The sequence below is a fragment of the Rhinolophus ferrumequinum genome, chromosome 3, assembly GCF_004115265.2.
Source record: "Rhinolophus ferrumequinum isolate MPI-CBG mRhiFer1 chromosome 3, mRhiFer1_v1.p, whole genome shotgun sequence".
NCBI classification, from domain to species: Eukaryota; Metazoa; Chordata; class Mammalia; order Chiroptera; family Rhinolophidae; genus Rhinolophus; species Rhinolophus ferrumequinum.
The window spans coordinates 7,516,326-7,538,164 of record NC_046286.1 but is presented as its reverse complement, the minus strand read 5'-3'; the positions used below and the strand labels follow the sequence as shown (position 1 = coordinate 7,538,164).

General features: G+C 53.5%; 2 protein-coding genes across 4 annotated transcripts in view; one reads left to right on the top strand and one right to left on the bottom strand.

Moving 5' to 3' along the window:
* The first annotated feature begins 99 nt into the window (after positions 1-99).
* CCDC167 (coiled-coil domain containing 167) lies at positions 100-15,123 on the top strand. The gene is made up of 4 exons (XM_033095026.1): positions 100-182; positions 13,005-13,099; positions 13,299-13,351; positions 14,768-15,123. The coding sequence occupies exons 1-4, from the start codon at positions 141-143 to the stop codon at positions 14,869-14,871; spliced, it is 294 nt and encodes a 97-aa protein (XP_032950917.1). The 5' UTR covers positions 100-140; the 3' UTR covers positions 14,872-15,123.
* Positions 15,124-16,402: 1,279 nt separating this feature from the next.
* The window catches only part of CMTR1 (cap methyltransferase 1), a 45,201-nt gene continuing 39,764 nt past the window's right edge, over positions 16,403-21,839 (bottom strand). For 2 of the 3 annotated variants that reach the window (XM_033102903.1, XM_033102902.1), the window contains exons 19-23: positions 21,636-21,704; positions 20,236-20,283; positions 19,331-19,443; positions 18,610-18,718; positions 16,403-17,849 (exon numbers count right to left, since the gene is read on the bottom strand). In XM_033102903.1, the coding sequence (XP_032958794.1) occupies positions 17,717-17,849; positions 18,610-18,718; positions 19,331-19,443; positions 20,236-20,283; positions 21,636-21,704 (472 nt within the window). In that variant the 3' untranslated portion in view covers positions 16,403-17,716. The remainder of the gene's footprint in view (positions 17,850-18,609; positions 18,719-19,330; positions 19,444-20,235; positions 20,284-21,635; positions 21,705-21,839) is intronic. The other variant, XM_033102901.1, reaches the window with a different exon arrangement.

The following is a 21,839-nucleotide window of genomic DNA, read 5'->3' as shown; positions in this document are numbered from 1 at the left end:
CCCTCAACAAGATGGCTACCTCCAGTAGCCCCACCTCCTGCTGCCGTGAAGGCCAATGAGGGAGAAGCACGAGTGTTTGCGCATGCGTGTTGCCACCAATGGGCGCGTCCAATAATGACTGGGGGATCCCGGCAATTAACATGACTAAAAAGAAGCGGGAGAATCTGGGTGTCGCTCTAGAGGTGAGGGGAGAAGTGGGGGTGGGCTATATTGTTGTTGCTTTCTCCCGGCCGCGTGGTAGTGTGTCGGGCTGGCTGCAGGTTGGAGGAGGGGCCAAAGTGAGGAATGAAGGGCGATGCGGGTTTGGGAGACGTGGGGCTTGTGAGAGGGCCGGATGGGGTATCTGGAGTTGTGGGGCACGATGGAGGAACCGAAGGTTGGAGATCCCGAGGGGGCGCCAGAGGTGGGAACCGGAGGTGAGGGGACCTCCAGAGGAGAAGAGACATGAAGGTGAACCGGACCCCCAAAGAGGACGGGACGCGGAAATAAGGATGCCCTGAAGGGAGACGTTAAATGAAGAGAACCCAAAAAGGGTGGGTACCCCAAAGGTGATGGAGCCCATACTGTTCAGTATATCACTAGTGGCTTAAATATCCGCTGAGATGGGAAAAGTTTCCTTTGGGGAACTGAAGCTTGTAGCTTGAAAATTACTTTGGGAACCTGAGGGAATTTGTAGAGAATTCTGACATGGTGGTGTTCCCAAAGAGCTTAAAAATAATTTGCTGCATATAGAAGGGAAAGAAAGTTGATGCATATTGAGCAACTGCTACTTCATTTGCATTTTCAGTTCATCCTCACTACCATGTGTCCCCCAAAATAAGACCGGGTCTCATATTAAGGTTTGCTCCAAAAGACGCATTAGGGCTTATGTTCAGGGGATGTCATCCTGAAAAATCATGTTCGGGCTTATTTTTCCAGTTAGGTCTTATTTTTCGGGAAAACACGGTATAAGCCTGTGAGGTTTTTCCAGATGAGGAAACTGAGGTTTCGAGTAGAGAGCCCAGGTTGAAGCAGTGGAGTTGCTGAAAATCGAGCACAAGTGATTTGACTTCTAGTGCATCTTGTTTCCCCTGTGTTACAGTTCCCTCAGACACCCTCCCAGGGGTAGTAAGAGACATATAGGGTAATAGTCTTTTTGAGCTTACTACCAGTTCAGTGGTTCTCAAACTTAAGAACACATTAAGGATCACTTGTAGAGCTTGTTACAAATGGAGAGTTGAATTCTCACCCACCCCGAGGAATTCAGTAGGATTTGGGTGTGCATTTTTAACAAAGAATTTGCATCTTCTAACAAGCTACATACACTTGTGCTGATGCAGGACGTTTTGAGAAATATTGGCCTACTTTGTAGGAAAAAAACGTTGATAGAAATATGAATTTCTTAAAAGAGAATATAGATGGTAAAATGAGATGGCACTTATGTAGTGGGAAGAGAATACTCGTAGACTTCGTAGTCCGTATTAGGACATGATAAGCTGCTATAACAGAAACCCCAAAAGTCAGTGGCTTCAAGAACAAGAAAGGTTCTTTTTCTTCTAATAGCTAGAGCAGGGATTGGCAGATGTTGCCTGTAAAAGGGTCACATAGTAAATATTTCAGGCTTTGTGGACTGTATGGTTTCTGTTGCAACTACAGTTGATCCTCATTATTCATGGAGTCTATATTTGTGAATTTACCTACTTGCTGAAATGTATTTGTAACCCCAAAATCAATACTCGCAATAGTACTTGTGTGCTAATTCATTACAAACTCAAAGCGGTGAAAAATTTTAGTCACCTGAGGCTCACGCATCCAGCTAAGGTTGAACAAGGCAGTGCTCTGCCTTCTTATTTCAGTTCTTATATGGTAAACAAGTGTCATTTTTGTGATCTATTCAATGCCACATTTTTTTGCAATTTTGTGCTTTTTGTTGGTGATTTTGCTGTTTAAAATGGCCCTCAAGAGTACTGCTATACAGTATTCTAAAGTGTTGTCTGGATTTCCAAAGTGCAAGAAGGCTGTATATGCCTTACAGAGAAGATATGTATGTTAGATTAGCTGCTCAGGCCTGCGTTATGGTGCTGTTGGCTGCGAGTTCAATGTTAATGAATCAAGAATATATATTAAATTAGTTCTCTTTAAATACAAACATATAAAACAAGGCGTTGTGTTGATCACTTGATAATAATGTTGTATAGAGCTCACAGGAACCTAACCTGGTTCAGTATTTGCTAATTCATTGTTGGTGGCAACTTTATAGAACATAACTACCACAAGTAACGGGACTCAACTATACTTAGATAGGTTGTCTTAGCACAAAAGCAGCCATTGACAGTGGGTAAATTAATGAGTGTGTCTGTGTTCCAATAAAACTTCATTTATAAAATGGGGTGGACCAAATTTGACCCACAGGCCATAGTTTGCCAATCCCTGGTCTAGAGTGCCCAGGACAGTAGTGGTTCTGCCATATTCCTTCCATCGGTGGCTCTGCCTTCCTAGGGGACCTTGTTGTCACCTCATGAATGAAACTAGGCTAGACCCCATTGATGTGTCCACTGGCAAGGGAAAAGAGAGAGTGAAGGGAGCACACCCACTGTCTTAAGAGTCCTGGGCTCAAAGTGCCCACTTTCCATTGGCCAAGATGGGAAGCCTCACCTCACTGCAGCGGGTGGCTGGGAAATGCATTCAGTTAGCTAGGAGACCACATACCCAACTACAGCTCCACTGCTATGGAAGAAGGAGCTAGTGTGTTTTAGTAGATTGCAATTTACCTCACAGTGCGGTTTTGAGGATTAAATGAGACTATATATATATAAAGTGTCTAGGATGTGCCTGGCATGGTGAATAATCAACAAACAGTGCTTGTTCTTATTAGCAGCCGTTGTAATTCTTTTGCATCTTTCTGTCGTGGCTAAGTCAATCCCCTCGTTTGGACTTTAGTTTCCCCATCTGTAACATGAAGGACTTGAATATCACCAGGGGTTACAGACTCACTGACTATGGGCCAAATACAGACCACAGATGTCTTTTGTTTGGCTGACACGGGATTTAAAAGTCTTTTGAATTTGGTGGGCCATGCTCCTAACGCCTGGTCATATTTGCCTTTTTTTTTTTTAAACCTATCAGTACCAATATAGATGTTTACATTTGCCATCTTGATCTCTAAGGTTACTTTTTGCTTGGTTATTCTAAGATTTGAGATCTGTAACTGCACCTTAAAAAAGCTTGGCATCTGAGTATTGAATGTGCACTCATGCTCAGTAGCAGTAGATACTGTCCTCATTAAAAGTGTGCTTAGAGCCAATGAAGTGGGGATTTAATCAAAAATGTTTGTTAATCTGACGAGTACAATAAAACCCCCACAAGTGAGTGATCTCAGCACCTGCAAACAGTCTCCACTTGTTGTAATGAAGCAATTACCGAGCAGGCGGCACTTATCCTTATCCCGAGGGCTGGCTCCGGCCAGCTGTACTGGGCAGTCACCTCCCCGGACCACCAAGGCAACTCCCAGCTTCCCCCACTCGTGGCTCCTCCTAAGACCTTTTTATCCGAGTCATTTGCTACCTTGTGAGATCTCAGAGTTAGAAAAAACTGGCTCTGAGTTTTAGCTTCTGAGAGTAAATTCTGAATAGCAAGAGAGAATTATAAAACTCAGATGAGAAATCACCAGCTCTGGTACTGTTTTTAATGTGGAGGAGGAGGGACAGGTTGTATTTCAGTCTAAACTGATAGGAGGATTCTGGCTGAGGGAAGGCTTGCATTTCAGTCTAAAGTGACAGGCTTTGGGCTGATGGAAAAGCGAGCTATGTTTTTTTAATCTTTGATAGTAAGGAGCTGTTACTTGGTCATTGTGCTTTTCTTTCGGAGCTGGACTGTTCAACTTGGTGTCTTTAGATGTTTCAACAGCCAATTGTCTTATGTTAACAGATGTGCAGTGTCTTAGCTAGTATCTTAAAGGGGGTATTTGGTTGGATCTGTTTCCTAGTAGAAAAATCTATCAGTTTGGAAAGCTTTTGGCTACAGGTTACAGTAGACTGACCTCAGTGACCCAAGTAAATAGGAGTATACTTTTCCCCCCATAACGAGAAATTTGGAGCTTGGTGGCTACTGGCATGGGTTCAAAAGCTCAGCTATGTCAGAGCTGGTATTTCTGCATTCTTTTAGGCGCTTCCTCTTAGTGACAAGATAGCTGCCATCATTCCAGCCATCACGTCCAACTCTAAATGAGGAAGACGGAGAAAGAAACTCCAACACTCTTTGTCCCTTTTCTAAGCAAAGTATAAGCCCTCCCAGGAGTCTCCCAGCTGACTTTTGGAACATCTCATTGGTCAGAACTGGGTCATGACCTGCCCTAGCTGTAATGAGGCTGGGAAGGCATCTGCTGAGCTTTTCTTACTTCTCTAGTGGAGGCAGGTAAAGGAGGAGGGTTTGGGAATCATTGTGTTAGCCAAGTAATAGTATATGCTATAGGGAAGACAGATTAATGGAATCCTAAAATTCCATTTAAAATTCACTGGCATCCTTACCAGAAAAAGAGGCCGGGATCAGTGATGATTGCAGAGAGGTGGTAGGTTGAGAGGAGAAAATGACCTAGACAATGAGCATCAAGAGGGAAGGAACCTTGACCCTGGTAATTATTTGTTTACTGTCAGCCCCTGCTGTAAGCTCCCTGAGGGGAGGGAGGGGCAGAAGCAGTAAGTGTGGATGAAGATGGTCTCCGTTCTGGAGCAAACTGTGCACAAAGCTGAGGGGAGCCTACCAATTTCCTGAGACAAGGGATAGAAGCAGCTTAGTGGACTGTCAATAAATATTTCCTGAATTGGCTTGAGTGGCTGGAGGAGGCACTTGAACCCCCATCTCTGACATGTGGGCCCGGTTGAGTGGTTCGCAGGTCAGAGGTTAGGCCACGGTGGAGCAGGTGGTTGGATGGTGCTTTGATGGGGAGCCGCGCGGCCAGGGGCTGGGAGAAGGGCTCCCAGCATGCGGACACTGTTCAAGGGCCGCTGACCATTAAATGAGCCTCACCTGCTGCCAGGCGCAAGCGACAGGTCGCCAGTGGGCAGGTGGTTTCTCGCGGCAGCCTGTGTCTGGCTCTGCTCCACTTGCTGGGGGTCAGGAGACTAAAACCTCATTACCTAACACGGCTGGATGTCAGCATGTGTGGAGTGGCTGTTTGCCAGCATCTTAATTAATGGATTCATAAGGCACGGGGTGGCTGCCAGTTCTTGAAAAATGCTTTGAGCCTTTCAGCAATGAAGAAGCTTTTGCTAATTTATCAAAAAATATATATTGAGGGAAAGAAGAGAAAACAAACCTCAAACAGCGTTGTGGCCAGGGACAGACGAAGGCTTCGGGCCAAGACTGACGTGGCCGTCCTTGCTCCTCTGGCTGACTCCGAGCTGGCGGGGGCTTCCGCTGGGCCCCTCTGGTTCCTGACCCGGGGCAGGGGGTAACTCGCCCCAAGAAAGACAAGTTCCTTGGCCCTCTGCTTTTCCTGAAAATTATTCATTGGGTGAAATCTGGGAAGATTTACTGTCTTCATCTGCTCAGCCTGGGAGAGGAAATTGTCACAGGGCCTGGTGATTTGGGGAGCCCCAGGTGAAGGTTTTTCTGTCCCCACAGAGCCCTAGGAGCCTCCTCCATAGAAAAACACCCCGTAAGCAGTGTCAGGGTAATCAGCCCTTTGGGGTTTGACGTTGGTCACTTGAAAAACTGAGGCCCATGACCCCCATGTGACTTGGCTGTGTGGCCTGAAGGCCCCAGATGGAAAGCCCAGCGCTCTTGCCAGAGACCATCTGGGCAGGCGGTCTGGCTTCTTTACCCATTATAACAAACATCCCGAGGCCTCCCCGACATGTGCAAATGAGTGGATTTCCAGAAATCCAGTTCCCAGGCTGCTGGGGCTGGAGATGAAACAGCTGACACCACTCTCGGGCTGTGAATTAGCAAGTGAAAAGAAAGGCTTTGATACCCATTGGGGAAAGAAGGGCTTATCAGGCCCACTAGCCCACCTTTCTCCTTCTCAAAACTGGGTCTGTTTTGTGTGAATTTTGGAAGGTGCTTTGGCAAGTTTAAGCAATTCGGGGGAGGGTGTCTGGGATGTTTGTAAAGCTGGGAGTTGGAGGGTAATTGCCTTCAATGTGAGGACAGATGCTCGGCTCCTGTCTCAGTCTCCAAGCAAACAGATTTCAATCAGGTTCTTCCCTCATAGAGAGTATCCGTCATGTGGACAGAGACCAAGCAGAGCCCTTGTACAAGATTATTCAGAGTACAGGATCTGTTGAAGCCAGATCAACAAGCTTAGATGGACTTCGACCGGGAAATGGGATGACTGTCCCACAGAACCCTTCTTTGTCATGAATGTTTTCATGAGGGATTTTTAAAGAAAGAGCCTGAAGTGGTAGAAAGGGCACAAGCTCTGAAGTAGAAAAACCCAGATTCAGACCCCACTTCTGCCATTACCCAGTGACACAACTTTGGGCAGGTTGCTTCAAATCTCCACGCCCGGAGTTTGTTCCTCTAAAACAGGGGCAGTCCCTTCCTCGTAGAGTCGTCGCAGACCTTGGGTAGCGTACACGAAGCTGCCCACAGACTGCCAACCCCAGCGGATGAGGAGTGATGGAGGTTGCACCCAGGAGCTGAGAGGCTCGGGGCTGGTGGCTCTCTTTCTGCCTGTGGGCTGGAGCTGACAGCACGGACTCGGGCTGTACAGCCCCCCTGGACTGGCTGTGTGAGCCTGGACAAAGAACTTCACCTCCATGGCCTGAGTTTCCTCACCTGCAAAATGCGGATACTAATACTGCTTCCCACTTACAAGGTTATTGAGAGCATCCGGGAGGGCATCCGGGTGAAGCCCAGCCGTGCCTGACACAGTGAGCACCATGCTGCAGAAGTGGCTGCCGTTGCGACTGTGGTTATTCTTACATGGACCTTCGGCTTCCATGAGGCTGCTTTGACTCATGCTGTGCCATCCAGACACACAACACTCATGATTTGAGTTGGGCTCAGGTACCCTGTGTTCTTTATTAGGTCTCGGTGCTCAACAAGGACCTGACTCCCGAGGTTAACTCGTTCCCTGCCACTTCTATCACTAGTCAGCCAGCAGCTCCTAAGAGCAAGGCCGGCAGGACTGGAAACGTCCTAAACTAGAATGCACAGGGGCCTGCGTGGCCCACTGCCAAGCCCTGAGGGTGCCTTCTGCTCTTTCCCAGAAGAAAGTCTGGCTCTAGACAGCAGCTCCTTCGGCAGTGGGCAGAGAGCCGCCTCCCAGGCTGTCAAGATGCTCGTGGGAGCACCATTCAGCCACCTTCATAGGGCAGCGACAGCCTGTGGCTTGTTCTCATCGGCAGAAGAAAAGCTGCACGTGAGGCTGTGGCAGCTGCCAGACCTGGAGCTGGCCCCGGGGGGCCTGACCTGATCGGTGTTCTGGGCAGTTTGTGCGTGAGTTGGCTCTCATGCACCTTGCCCCCAAAGAGGTCTCATTCGGGCCTTTGATTCCAGGAGGCTCCACATTCCTGAAAAGATGCCTCTTGGGGGTTTCAGACAAATTTTACAGTTTCTCTTAACACAGTGGTTTTATGGCATATGGGACCCCAGGGAGACTTCCCTAAAGCTGAGAATAAGGCGTTACTCCCCAAGTCAGATGGCAGAGGGGTTTCGCTTAGCCGGCTCGGGGTTGCTGGGCTGTCGGAGCAGCATGGAGCACACAGCACTCAGCTGCATCTGAGGGAAGCGCCTGCCCACGGTGACTGCAGATGAAGCGACGGCCCCACTTGGCTGGAGTCAGGGCCCACGCTGACCTTGACTGTTGGGCTGACTTCAGATCTTGGCATTCTTCTGCAGGAAGCATCCTACCTCTGTGGAGAATCCTACCTCCTTCTCAACCCAGCCTGCTCCTCTGCCCACTCTCAGCCACCCATGGGCTCTGAGTCCCCAGTCCGTCCTTGGATCAGGAAGGCAGCGGTTCTCCCCTGGCGGTGGGGGAATTCGTGTGGCCTTTCCTGTTACAGTGCAGACCCCCTGGATCCCGTCTCCGGGCCTCCCCGACCTTCAGCTCCCTCCCACTTCCCCCTCCTCCCTTCTCCTTCCTTATTCCCTCATGGCATCTTCCCTGCCCAGGCTCAGACCAGCGGACCCCTGGGCAGGTTTCAGCTACTGCTGGTCTCAGGGTCAAATTACAGACTCCCCGCCCAGGACACCTGCACACTCACCACCTCCCGTGTGTCCCCGAAAATAAGACCTCGCTGGACAATCAGCTCTAATGTGTCTTTTGGAGCAAAAAGTAATGTAAGATCGAGTCTTATATAAGACTGGGTCTTATATAATATAATATAATAAATATAATATGTAATACCAGGTCTTATTTTACTATAAGACCGTGGCTAATATAATACCAGGTCTTAAATTAATTTTTGCTCCAAAAGATGCATTAGAGCTGATTGTCCGGCTGAGTCTTGTTTTCGGGGACACACAGTATATGTCTCAGCCCCCTGACCGGCTTGCACACAGGTTTACACAGCACCTACCAGGCCCCCGGCTCTGTGTGAGGTGCCAGAAGGCACAGCTCCCAACCCCTCGGCCGTTTTACTTCCTCTGCTCCTTTGCAGCCGCGCTGCACCTGCAGACTGTCATCTCGATACTTAGACGGTGTTCACATATGAAAACGAACACTTGGTCTTCTGAATAGAAACATAGTGCACGGACACTTACTTCTTAATGTTATTGTCCATCGGGGGATCAGCTCTCTGTCCCCCACACTGTGAGTGAGAGCCCTGTCTCAGTCCCGCTTTGCCTGTGACAGTCACAGCCAGCTACCCACACAGCTGCAGGAAAATCCCGGCACCGGAATCAGTCTTGGGCCCGCACGCACTTCCTGCCAGTTGGCCTGCTATCCAGCGTGTCGGGCAGGAGTCCTGGGTGTAACCTCTCCCCACTGGAGTTGGTCAGATCTCTATAGTGGGGCCTCTTTCTGCCTTAGTCCTGGGACTTGGCGTTCCAGCTCCCAGCGTATGGGATGCCAGGCCCCATAAAGCCATGGTGCGGGTGAACCTGGGCTCCACCTGCCATCCAGTGTCTCCCCAGATGCCCACTGGTGCCCAGATCACACCTGAGTCTGTTCTGTCCCTTAAACCCTGCTCTAGGCCTGTCATCCCTGGGTTCCACCAGCCTCAGCCTCTCCAACTTGGCGCTGGCTCCAGAGCCCCACCCCAGCCAGCTTCAGCCCCAGGCCAGTCCTGAGGTTCCCAGCTTGCCATGCCGAGCCAGCTAGATGGGCTGGCCTGTACAGGCGTTGCTCTGCACGCCCCCACCGGTGCCGAACCCCTCCTCTGACTCATAAGATGGCCATCTCTGAGCCAGAGGTGCTCCCCTTCCCGCTACCACCAGCCAGTGACCAGTGGAGTTTTCTCTGCATCACACACCCCACTTCTAGCTCTGTCTCTTACTATTGCCACAAATTAACTTTTTATTCCCCAAAGAGCCAGTGAAAAACGTTCTCTGATGATAATGACACACACACTGAACTCCTGCCATGTGTGTTAGGGACCTTACATGTGTCGCCTCATGTCCTCACAACAACTCTTTGAAATATGAAACGTTACCGTCTTTGTTTTACACATGAGTAAACTGAGGCACCTGATTACAGCCCTCACTCCTTACGACCACACTTTTCAGGAGCCACAATTTCAGGCTTCTAGGCACTTACGCTTCCAACAGCTTGCCCAAGAAGATGCTTCTAGAATCTTCTTGACATTTGTCTCCTCATTCTGTTCCTAACCCGCGTGTCTTCTCTCCCGGTCCTGGCTATCTTGTCCTCTGTTCCCTTCAGCCTGGTGTCAGAGAAAGCTAACCAAGGACTCTAGATTTGCACTGGGGAATCGGAAAGTGCATAATCCATGTGTGTGCCATTGAGAGCTGACTGACCATCTAACTTGGGGCGTCCTGTAAGGCCCACTTTCTGGGTCTTCTCCCCCATTGCCAAGGGTCCACCTTGCCAGCTCTGCTCGGTAGCCACCACTCCTGACCCGTCACAACTAAAAGAGGCATCCTGACCCTCCCTTCCTGGCTTCTCTAATCGGGAAGTCACCCAAAATCTTTGTACCCGTTGTAGCTGCTGGAGAGCCAGCTTCTGCTTCAGCAAATGCTGCCCGTTGTTTGCCTGCCAGTGGGGTCACCCTCTGAGGATGGGTGTGTGGCCTTCTGAAGAGCCCCTGACAGCCTCAGCCTCCCCTCACTCAGCCCACATCAAGCAGCTGGGTTATAAAGGGGAACTTGCTATTTAGAAGGGAATCGGAGAGAGCTGTCAGCAGGACATAAATATTCATAGAGGGAGGTTAGAACTTGAGTCCTTAAAACCTTGATTTGTGTTCGTCTGTTTATGCCTCATTAAAAAGTGGTAAATGAAAGTGGGGATATTCTCTGGAACTGCAGATAAATTGGGCTTGTTCAGAGATAGGCCTCTAACTGCCAGCTCCGCAGGCCCAGCCCAGAGCTCAACGGCAGATTGGCTTAGCCACTTGTAGTTTGCCAACCTCAATTTAAAGATGTAGCTTAGCATGAGTCCTGGCCTCGCTCCGGGCCAGTTACTGCTTGTGTGGGCACCTGGTGACCTTCTAGAGGTGTTTTAGGCTAGAAGTCCCCAACCTATTTCCTTCCCAGAAGGACGTGCAAACCAGGGTCTGGCCCAAGGGTGGCAGGGAGAAGTGTAACCTCAGACTAATACTTGCATTAGGTAATCTACAAAGCACGTATCTATGTGCATGTATAATTGCTTCTTCTAACTTCTTCCAGCTTCTATGGGCACGAGGGGAGGGTTTCAGAGACCATTGCTGCGTGAGGCCTAAATCCATCCCCGCCCCGCAGCCCCAGCCATGCCCAGCCCTACTCCACAAACACAAAGGCTGCAGCAGCCCGGGCCTTGTGGCCACAGAGGAGACAGTTGGCTAGCATGCCTTCTAGAACAGGCGCGACAAAGTCAGGCACCCTTAGGGGCCAGGCAGTCACCTACGCGTGTGGAATGGGCCAGTTTGGGCCAGACTTGCCCCTAGGCTGCAGGTTTACACCATCTGCCCCAGGGGCTCGCAGTTTGGGAAGATGAGGTTTGGACACACAGTTGGGATAACAGTGTGCGCTCAAGTCTCATGAATTTGCCAGGGGTGGAGGCAGCACCCCTCCAGCCAAGGGCAGCAGACAGACAGGGCCTCGTGGAGGAGGTAGAGCTTCAAGAATTAAACCTTGTTTGGGACCCACATGGAATTGGGTGTCCTGATTATGGTTTCTACACCATGGAATGAAAACCGCAAATCTCGGGGACCTGAGGGGCTGGGCTGTGTGTGTTGGGGGTGCTGCTGTGAAGGGTGGGCCCCATGGTGGCCGGAGGTCCCTGCTGCTCTCTGCTCCGGGCTCCTTGGCTCCTCCCCATCGCATCCGGCTGTTGCTGTCCCCTGAGCCTGGCTCCCGAGCTCATTTCCCTACAGCGCCTGTTCTAGGGCAGCCTGTGGCCTCCCCAAGCACAGGCCCCATCTCCTGGCGGGGACTGTTTCCCAGGACAGCCCTCCCTTTGGTGCCCATTAGCAGAGAAATGACACAATTAACTACGTGATTAAGTCAAGGCTCTGCAGTGGCTCCCTCCCACAGGGCCCTGCTTGTGGAGCTGGAGTTGGCAGCAGGTTGGACTGCAGGGAAGAGGGTAGATGGCGTACCTTCTGTGCCAGGCACTGCGATGAGGGAAAGTGGCGGGATGGGCGCTGGCCGGGCAGAGGGCAGAGGGCCCGGAGACCGCGGGTGCAGCTCTGACACTGGCCCAGAACACCTGCCTGGGACTCTGGGACTCGTACTTGCGATCGCTGACTACCGTCTCTGCAGGGGCCACTCCAGAGGGATTGGAGCAGAGAACCGGCTGAGACCAATACGGAGAGGGGTGTTCCACTCTGACTCCTGAGAGAAGTCATTCCGTTTGGGGGGCCCCGCTCTCCCATTTGTGAAATAGAGGTCATATGGCTGTTCCTCCCAGAAGGGTGGTGATAATGAGTTAAGTCAGATGGAAAATGGAGCATTACGGGGACCCAGGGTACTATTCAGTCTGCTGTGAGGGACGCAGGGCCCTCTGCACCTTCCCACCCACCGCAGTTTAGGCGCCTGCCAGCAGGGCACTGGCGCAAGAAGAGCAGGCTCGCCCCGGAGCCGTGGCCAGTTAGAGTCAGATGGACACAGATGAACCTTCAAGGCCAAGTGCATCATACCAGGACCCAGGCCTGGATGATCCAGTCCAGGATTTTATAAAACATTTTCCCACAACTCAAATTATTTCCCTAAGAACACATCTCTGAAACTATAATCAAATGGGAAAACTGATATCTTTGGCAACCATCCTCTCAGAGGCTTCGCTATTTTGCCGCAAAAGGTAAAACTACCTTGATGATGGGCAGTGTTTTTGCACAAGAACCTTCAGAAATAGAAGTGGCTTTGAGCTGCATTTTTTACACGCAGTACTTTTTACTGATTCTCATGGAAAAATGTATATTCTTATGACTGAGACTACTTTAAGATGAAGTGTGTCAGTGGGAAAAATACCTCTGCTTCTTGAGCCCTAGTGTCTCATCGCCCATCCCTCATGTGTGGGTGCTTTGACAGGCAGGGCCTTCCTGAAGCATCCCATTTCATTCATTCTAGGGCACGCCTGTGTGGCAGGCGCCTGCTGGCTGCTCCTGTTGTGGGGCCCCCCTGGGGCGTGTGCTGGGGAGACAGTGACTAAGGGGCTGCCCCTGTCTGCCCCCAGTCGGTGCTTTGGCCCAGCGGGTCATGGCAGTTGTGAGACCCTGAGCAACACTCCCAGCCATTTCCAGTGTGGCTCATGCTGCACCACGTGGGAGGTAGAGGACAGCAAAACAGAGATATTGGGGGTTGGATGGGGGGGGGGCTGTCCGACTCCTAGAGGCTTCCTTCTCCCCACCCCTGAATCCCAACTATTTTGAAAGTTGACAAGATCTGCCGCCCGTCTTCATCTGCTGGTGTGTGGTATGTTTCAGATCGATGGGCTGGAGGAGAAGTTATCACAGTGTCGGAGGGACCTGGAGGCTGTGAACGCCAGGCTGTACAGGGCAGAGCTGAGCCCAGAGGCCAGGTAATGCTCCTGCCCCCCCACAACCCCCAGCCCCTCCCATCAATCCTGGGCCCTGGCCTGAGCTTCCATTCCCCACTCCACCCGCCATCAGACACCTGGGCCCTGTCTCCCTTGTCCAACCTGCCCTGGTGTGGCAGCTGCCCCTCAGGTGAGAAGAAGGAAAAGGGCTTGAGCCATACACCTCCTTCCCCCTTCACAGGAGGACTCTGGAGAAGGAGAAAAACAGCCTGATGAACAAAGCCTCCAACTATGGTAAGCAAGTTCCCTCTGCTACCAGCCCCCCCCCCCCAACCCCAGGGTCAGGAGACGCAGACCGCCCAGGGAGCCCACATGACAGGGATCAAGGGGTTTCTTCAGGGGGGAGTCGGCTGCCAGGAGGTTGCAGGGACCCACTGCAGGCCCAGCAGCCTGGAATAGCAGGCTCGTTCCTTTGTTTCGAGGAAGGAGAGGGCTGTGCATCTCTTGTTTCTCTGAGGGATGAAGGGGTATAGCTGCCGCCAGGTCCAGATTCTCACATCCACCCGGACTTGGGAGGTCTGCCCTCCCTGCCCCCTCCTCCCAGGAAACCCTGTGTGGGAGTGGGGGCTGTGGGGGCCAGGGTGAAGAAGGATGAACCTCTCAGTTGGGCCCATGAAGGGCTACTGGGGGTGGAGCAAGGCTGCCACCTTCTGGGCACTGGGGGTAGAGCCAGGCAGAGCACAGAGCTAGAGGGCAGCTCTGGGCCCACCTGCACCTGCACCCCACCCCCGCTGGCCTGCGGGAAAGATGCTCTGCGGAGGCTCCTCAGACTTACCTGTTCTATTCTCCCTGAGGGGCCAAACCTGGCCAAGAACCAGCCCCAGAACCGTCCACAGGGCAGGGAACCTTCTAGAGGGATCATTGTGAAACACCACTAAGCACAGTGCATGTGCGCACACACATTCCCCTTGCCTGGGCCCAGGGCTGGTTTGCAGGTATGTCCCCGCTCCCTCACAGGCAGGAGCGGACATCAGCTCCCCTCAAGCCTAGCAGTTGGCACACCGTCACAGCTTCACCCCTCACTTGAGCCCTCAGCGTAGCCCTACGTGGGCGACACGAGGGGATAAATGGAAGGTGTGGCTGTAGAACTGCAGGACTGGCTTCCTCTAGCGGTGAGCCCATCCACCTCGTGACAGACGGCCTCTCGGCACCGCCAGTTCCTGCTTTGCTGGGCATCCAGCAGAGAGCAGGACTGGAAGCCCTGGTGGCGCGGTGCCACCCTGTACCTCCTCGTGTCAGGCCCAAGGCGGCCCCAGCTGCCCTGAGTTTCTAGTTGGCCAGACAGGACTTCGGGTGGGTGAGCGGCACGGAGCCTCCCCAGGATGAGCCGGACTCACCTGGTAATGCCAGGCCACCACCTAGCGCGGCCTTCACGTGTGGCCTTGTGGGTGACCCCTCACACATTCCATCCTCAACTTCAACTGCAGTTGAAGAGAAATGGTGGAGCAGCATTGAGTGTTGGGACTGGGCTGGGATCTGGAGCCAAAAGGTTGTGAGGATGTGAGCAGATCAAGGACAGTCGTTTTTGTGGCTGAGGAAGTGGCTGGGAAGGAACCCGTGCCCTTAGCAGTGTGTACCCGTCTGTGAGAGGCAGGGGCAGATGAGTAGCAGATGGGCCCAAACCACCTGTCCAACACCGTTTCCTCCTAGAGAAGGAGCTCAAGTTGCTCCGGCAAGAGAACCGGAAGAACATGCTGCTCTCCGTGGCCATCTTCATCCTCCTGACCCTCATCTACGCCTGCTGGACCATGTGACCTGAGGATTTCCGGTCAGCGCAGGCTTCCCCTCAGCGACCTGCTCACAGCCAAGTAGCCCTCAAGCCTCAGGAGGACCACGGTACAGGGGCATCTCCCTGACCCAGACACGAGCAGGGCTTCCTGTGGGCCCGGGCCCTGCTGCCTCCCGATCCTGCTGTGGGGCCCGGGTCTCCAGGACTTGGTGCTGGCTCCTCCCTTAGCCCAAGGGACACGCAATAAAGAACGCCCATGCTCTGTCTGCTGAGTAAATGTCAGGGTGGTCCGACTGCAGCTGGGGGGTGGCGGGGCGGCACTCAGGAATCAAGGAAGAAGAGACATTCAAGGGAAAGCTCATGGCTTAGATGTCAAAGGGAGAAGGGGGGGCTGTGAAGATGAGCCCCCAGCTTAAGTGGGGGGTGAGGCAGCAGGAAGCACTCAGTCAGAACCAAGCTGGGAACCATTTCCAGGGTTGGGCATCGCTGGAGACGCTGCTATTATGCCACGTACCCACCACCCCCACCAAACCGTCTTGCCCTCCCGTCAGTGCCCCTGCCTGTGTGGTAGAAAAAATGCAGCCTGTGCAGCGAAGGGCAACTTGGGGACTTGAAGTGGTCGCGTGGCAGTCCCACGGGAGCAAGGAGTTAATCCATCTTCAAGAGGCAGGCAAGGCTGGTGAGGCCTGGCGGAGAGGGCAGCACAAGCCATGGTAATGACCAGACAGACTTACGGTGACAGTGGCCAGTAAATCAGGCTGGGTCTGCAAGGAGAAACAGGAGAGGTGGGGCCCACGGGACAGGAGAGCAGGAGCCGCAAATACAGACATCACCTGCTGCCCGATCCTACTCCCAGCACAGCGCCCAGGAGGAGGAAAGGCTTGGGAACCCAGATCACCCTAATTAAACAAGTGAAAACAAGGAAAGGAGTTGCCCTAGGAGCTCAGGCTCTGAAATATCAAGGAAGGCCCTTCGGGGCCATGGTGAAGCCAAGTGCTGGTGGGCTCGAGGGAGAAACCGGCACCAGAGCAATGGGACTGGTGGAGAAACTAGCCTGGAATGGAGAGGGAGGTGCCACCAGCACCTGTATGTCCCACAACCCCAAGCACAGGCCCAGTGCAGGTGCAGAAAGGAGGGGAGGCTGGCTGCGGTCAGCGAAACCATGTCTCCCTCCCTCGCTCCCGGGTCTAGTGGCACTAATTGGTCTGACACCTCTGTTATTTTAGTCTCTCAGACTGAGCCCGGATTGTGACAGTACCACCACGGGCTGGGCTGTGTGATTTATGTAAGTGGGAGAGTGCCTCCCTACCCCGCTGGGCTGTAGGTTCCCTCTTTCTCCAGTTCAGGCTTCTCACAGGAGTCCCCTCTCTGGCAGCAAGCAGCCCTGAGAGCTCTGAGCTTGGACAAGGCTCTAATTAAACAAACCCTGTTCTTCTCCCCTCTTCCAAGCACTGGCTCCTCCCCTTCACCTTCAGCCCAAGCTGTTTCATCTAAGCCAGTCCCAGACCACACGGCACGGAGGACAACCAGTAGCAGCCCCAGGACAGAGCCACACAGGAATTAAAAATATGTTTATCTTTAATGATCCAAGATTCTGCAAGACACACTGATATACCCAGAATTGGGTGGAAATACAGCATTTCAGTGGTGCTGCTGCCACCCCTGGGAGGCGGGGGAGGACTGGATGCTGGCTGGAGATACCCCCCCCAGGTGGAGTCAATTCCAACCTCACAGGAAGCCGCTGTGCCCTATCACCATGGAAACCAGTCTAGTACTGGGATGGGGCCCTAGGGAGCCTGCCTAAGCATCTCAGAGGTATTTCCCATCAAGAACAACCACAGGTGCCCTCCCCCACCCAAAGCTACTGCCCAGCTTCCCCTCTTCCCCTTCCGCTTCCACCAAGATAGAGGAAATGGAGTGACCACAAAATGACAAAAGTGACTGACTGTACCATCTACTGGGGAAGAAAAACAGGGTGGGGGAAGGGTGGCAAGGTGACTGTGGCACACGGGTGCCCTGATTGCCAGAGGGCTAGGTAAAACCCAGCCCCGGGGGTCCCTTCTGTTGCAGTGGGGCCACTGCTGCTGGGGCGTAGAAAAAGGCAGGTCTCCAAGGGTGCTTCCTCCCCTTCTAGAGCTGCCCAAGGTCCGGGTCAACGGGGGTGGGGCCCGGGAGGAAGTCCCGTCCACTACCAAAGACAGTGCCACCTGCATCCTGGTGTGTCAGGGACGTGGGGCCCATATACCTCCCTTCCCGGCCCGCGGGACTGTCAGAGGTCCAGGCTGAGAAGAGCTCCAGAGAAGACCAGGACAGGGTAGGGGGAGGAGACAAAGTCTCCAACTTGGCATCAAAACAGAACAAGTTCAAAGAAACAAAGCCTTGATTTGTACAGCAGCTGCTCCTGGCCAGCTCACGACACGGGGCCTTCCCCCACTTGAGTTGGCCTAGTAAAAAGTTGGGGAACGCAGGGGTGTGGCCACCCTCAGGGCAGTGCATGGAACTCAGAAAAGTGAGTCTACACGATACAGGAGAGCGGCAGGGCTGAGGCCCTGCTGCTCTCAACATGTCCTCCACCGGCCCTACATGCCCTGGGCCTGACCTCAAACCCGCCGCAGGAGCAGCGTCCTCCAGGCTGAGTCCTGGCGGGGAGGCAGTTCCCGGGCCGGTCTCCAAGGAGGGAAGTCTAAAAGGTGTCCCAGAAGGAACGTGAGTGTCCTTTGAAGGCCCCAACTGAGCTCTTCAGGGGAGATGGAGAGACCACCCACCCCTCATGGCCAGGCTGCAGTGGCTGTGCCCCCGTCCCTTTCTGAGAGGGGAAGGAACCAGGAATGTGGCCCCAGGCGTTCAGCAGGAGTGGGCATCCCAGGCCCTCAGGCGCTGTGTGTCTGGATGAAGGACAGGACTTCCTCCTTAGACAGCTTGTCCGGGTCCTGGGGCTTCTGGGAGTCATGCACACGGATGCCATCCCCCCACTCCCAGAAGAGACGGCTATAGTAGCAGATACTGGGGAGGAGAAAGGAGGTCAGAGGGCTGCACACGGGGGGAGCAGGACCAAGAGACCATCACCCCACCACTGACAACTGTGCTTAGGGGATGGGTTCTTAAGAATCGGGTCCACTGAGAGTCTTCCTCAGGCAGCCAAAAGCCCAGAAGGCCCCAGTTCCCCCGTCTTCCAGAACCAGCTTTTCCCAACAAAGCCCTGCTGCTGCTAATTGTATCTAACTGGATTGCTACAAGTACTGATATTCCTGATTCATCTGTGCTGTTCTCGTAGAACAGTGTTAGTGTGGTGACAGAAACTAGTGTCAAGGGCTAATTATGGGCATATTGGGGCTGCTGGTAGCTGTTGGAACCTATGACCAACAATTTGGCAAATGGACACTGGGTCCTAACACGGGACAGTTGGGACCGTGAGTCCCAGGGGCAGGGCTGCATGCCCTCAGCACACTCCCACCCCCAGGCCAGTGTCACAAAGTCATGTCAACAGTGGCTGCTCAGTGGGGCAGACGCCCTGCCTACGTGGGGCCCTTTGCACCCAGGCCCCCCAACCCTCACAGCAGCTCCTGGCAGCTCCCCCGTCACGGAGCTCATTACCCAGGAGGGGGGCTACCCCCACCCTTGTGGGGAGGAGCCTGGCCCTTCCTCCGGGGAGCCCCTGTGTGGGCAGCAATCAGTCTGAGGACCCGGAGTGAGCCCCAGAGGGCTGGCTGGCATGCTGGCACTGCTGAGGGGTGGGCAGGCCGGCCGGCGGAGTGCTACTCACTGAAATGGGGCAATGGAGTCTGCAGGAAGGTCAAAGGTAGAGGTCTTGGTCTTCTTGTTATAGAAGAACTTCCTCTTGAAGCTTTTGCTGAATCCCATAGTCCACGGCTCTGACGGGAGGAAGAGAAGCCCAGAAAGGACAGAATACCCACGGGGGACAGGTCAGCCGGGTGGGACAGGGCTTCCTCTAATCCTGTCCTTCCATTCCCCTCTCCACCCACGTGCAGGCAGAGCGCAGCCCTCATCACCAGCCCAGGGGGCTCCAAGACGGTGACTAAGCTAATTACTTCTTAACAACCCTCCCAGTCCTGCCGACCTGCCACCAGGACAATGTCGCTGGGACCCTGGCAGAGTGTGCAGGACTGTTAACCAGAGGGCACTGAAGAAAAGGGATTCTACAGGGGATGCAAATGGCCAAGCCTGACCTTCTGGCCCTGCTGCTGCCCACTGAAGGTCCTCTTCCTGCCATGAGGACACCATCGTGCGTATACAAGTTGGGGTCCTCTCGCGCCAGCCCTAGCCCAACCCCCAGGAAACACTGAAGAGAAGAGGCTCAGGGAACACAATCCCTCCCCACCATAACACCTCAAAGAAATGCCAACCTGGCTGCTCCCCACCTTCGTAGGGACCCCTTAGCTCCGGCTCAGGCGGCGTCTGGGCCAATGACCATGAGTGGGGGATGGGGGGGACTTGGGGACAGGGACCAATCACTCATCACCCACCGTTCACTGTCCTGACGATGTAGAGGCCAGTGGGCACAAAGTGCCGGTCGTCCCGCCCCGTGTAGCTGAGCTTCGGGGTGCCGCTGGAGCCCTTGATGATCTTCATTTCTAACCTGATGTCCCCGAGCAGGCGCGCAGGCAGGGAGTGGGAGTGTGCATGAGCACAAGAGAACGCCTTACGTTAGTCTCTCATACCAAAATCACACCAAGCAGTATTTTACCTCGGTTCGACATAAGGAACTGAGGCAGACGTGAGTGAGCTGCTCCAGGCCACGCTGCAAGTGACTGCTGCCGTGCTCGCTTCAGAACTCCCACTGAGTCATGAGGCAGGGGAGTGACATGCCCCCAACACACTGTTGTTTGGGGAGCGTCAGTAAGGGTGGATCTGAGACCACGGCTGCCACTGGCTCCACCACCCACGGCATCGCTGGCCAGTAAAGAGTTAACACAAGAGCAGAGACTCAGTGCCATAGTGGGGGCACACCCAGGGTGAGACCTGCAGCTCTGAGCACCCCACCACCACTAAGAATGTAAGGAAGCAGTTATGCACCCTGTACCTTTCCAGGCTCATTCTGTGTGTCAGCACCAGGAGCTGGGATTTATAGTGTTTCAAGCAGCTTGCTACTCGGCCCCTCACAGGGACAATCGTAACTATTACAGCATCAATGAGCCCATATTTCTGCCCGACACATACCCGCCTGCTCCCCTCCTGACAGGGTGCTGAATCAGCTCTCAGCCGGGGGGCTCTCGGCTGCAGTGCAGCCACGCTGCGCCCAGGCAAGGCAGGTGGGGGGTAGACGGGCCCCCCACCCACCCAAACCACCTCTACACACGAAAACAGAATGAATCCTGGACACGGCCGTGCTCCCACCCCCCGCCCGACTCCTCCAATCCTGAGCACTCACCTGACAAAAATCTTCTCCATCTCTTCCAGCCTGTACACCTCCTTCACCCTGCAGGTAGAGGGACGGAGAGAGGACAAGCTTCCTGGGAGGGGGGAGCAGCTGGCAGGCAGGGGCTGTGCCTCCCCTTGCCCTCAGCCTCAGGCCCCTGCACCACCCAACCCTCCAAGAATGTGAACCCCAAGCCTGTCGCACTGCTGTCCTACAGAGACAAGCTCTAGGTTTCAGAGCTGCCACGTACCCCTAGGGCCTGCCCTAGGGCAAATGGGGAGTACAACTATTGTTACGGAAGACAGGAGGGAGAGAAGGGGCTGGCATGGAAGACGGGAGGGAGAGGAAGGGCTGGCGGACAAATACGTCTCTGCCAGCATTCCCACCGCAGTTCGTCACACTAACCAAGGTGCGGACTCTTGCCCACGTGTGACTACATGGATTGAGGCCTTCCTGTACCAGTTACTTCCGAGGAGTCCTCACAGGCCTGTTAGCACAGAGGGCACGGCTCCTGACTGATGTCTAGCCCCTCACCTCTCGGGGCCCTTGAATGCGCCTTGGGAACTGCTACTGGGGAAGGTCCCCAGAGACCCAGCAAACGGACCACAGGCAACGGAGGGAGGGTGCCTGGGAGCTGCCTGTCATGACCAGGCACACGGGACATTTTCAAGTGCAGGAAGAAACTGCTTTTTGAGTTTCAGAAGCCATCTATAAAGTGCATTCTCAGTACTGGATTTAATTTTAAGTAAATTTATGTTAAAAATAATAAAGATTATTTTAATAAAGTATAGACATCTCCGTCTGTAGTCATATGAAGCTCCAGAGGTAACAGCCTCAGAGCTTGCTTCTCCTGGCACGTCCATTCTCCACCTGTCTGTTCCCTAACTGTTCTCACCTCCTCTCCTCCCTCAGGGGCCTGGAACGTTCACACAACCTAACATGGCAGCAAACCCTGGCCTTCTTCCCAAGAACCAAGGATCCCACTCCCTCAAACCATTCTCTTTTTCATGTTCAAAACTCCCATTCCCTCAGCACCCTTTACTTACCTGAAAAAAATGAAAAGGCCAGGTGATATGCTAATGACACTCAAGTGTGACTGTGTGACTCACAAAGGTGCCTGTGTGCCAGGTGCATCTTAAATGAGGACACCTTAACCCCTAGGAATGACTCTCCTGTGGAGGCTGGCCCACTGTGACAGGCAGGATGGGGGTGACTCTGGGGTGAAGGAGCCACCGACCTAGCACCGCCAAACAAATCACTCATCAAGGGCAGTCTTATTTCTAGCACCATCCTTGCCTGGTTCCCTCCACTGAGCCCTCCCCTGTCCTGCACAGGACGGGAAGGAAAGCAGGCATTGGCCAGAAAGCAGCAGCAGGGGAGGGGGATTTGGGAGGAAGAAATGATGCGCTCACCTGATGGGATTCATGTCCGGCCGACTCGGCTTGGAAACAGCTTTCACAAATTTCTCCGCAAGCTGAATTCTGCAATCCAAACAGAGTCTCTCAGACACAAGCAAGGGCGCCTCCACCAGCATTCTTGGCCCAGGGCGTTTCCACAGCGTCAGTGGGAGAACATTCCTGAACCCAAAGCAAAACTGCTCCAAGAGGCAGGCTCAT

Bases quoted from the DNA above. Each gene is read 5' to 3' on its own strand.
- CCDC167 (XM_033095026.1), top strand. From the start codon at position 141: ATGACTAAAAAGAAGCGGGAGAATCTGGGTGTCGCTCTAGAG. The intron at 183-13,004 runs GTGAGGGGAGAA...GGTATGTTTCAG, and splicing joins ATCTGGGTGTCGCTCTAGAG to ATCGATGGGCTGGAGGAGAA. The intron at 13,352-14,767 runs GTAAGCAAGTTC...GTTTCCTCCTAG, and splicing joins GAACAAAGCCTCCAACTATG to AGAAGGAGCTCAAGTTGCTC.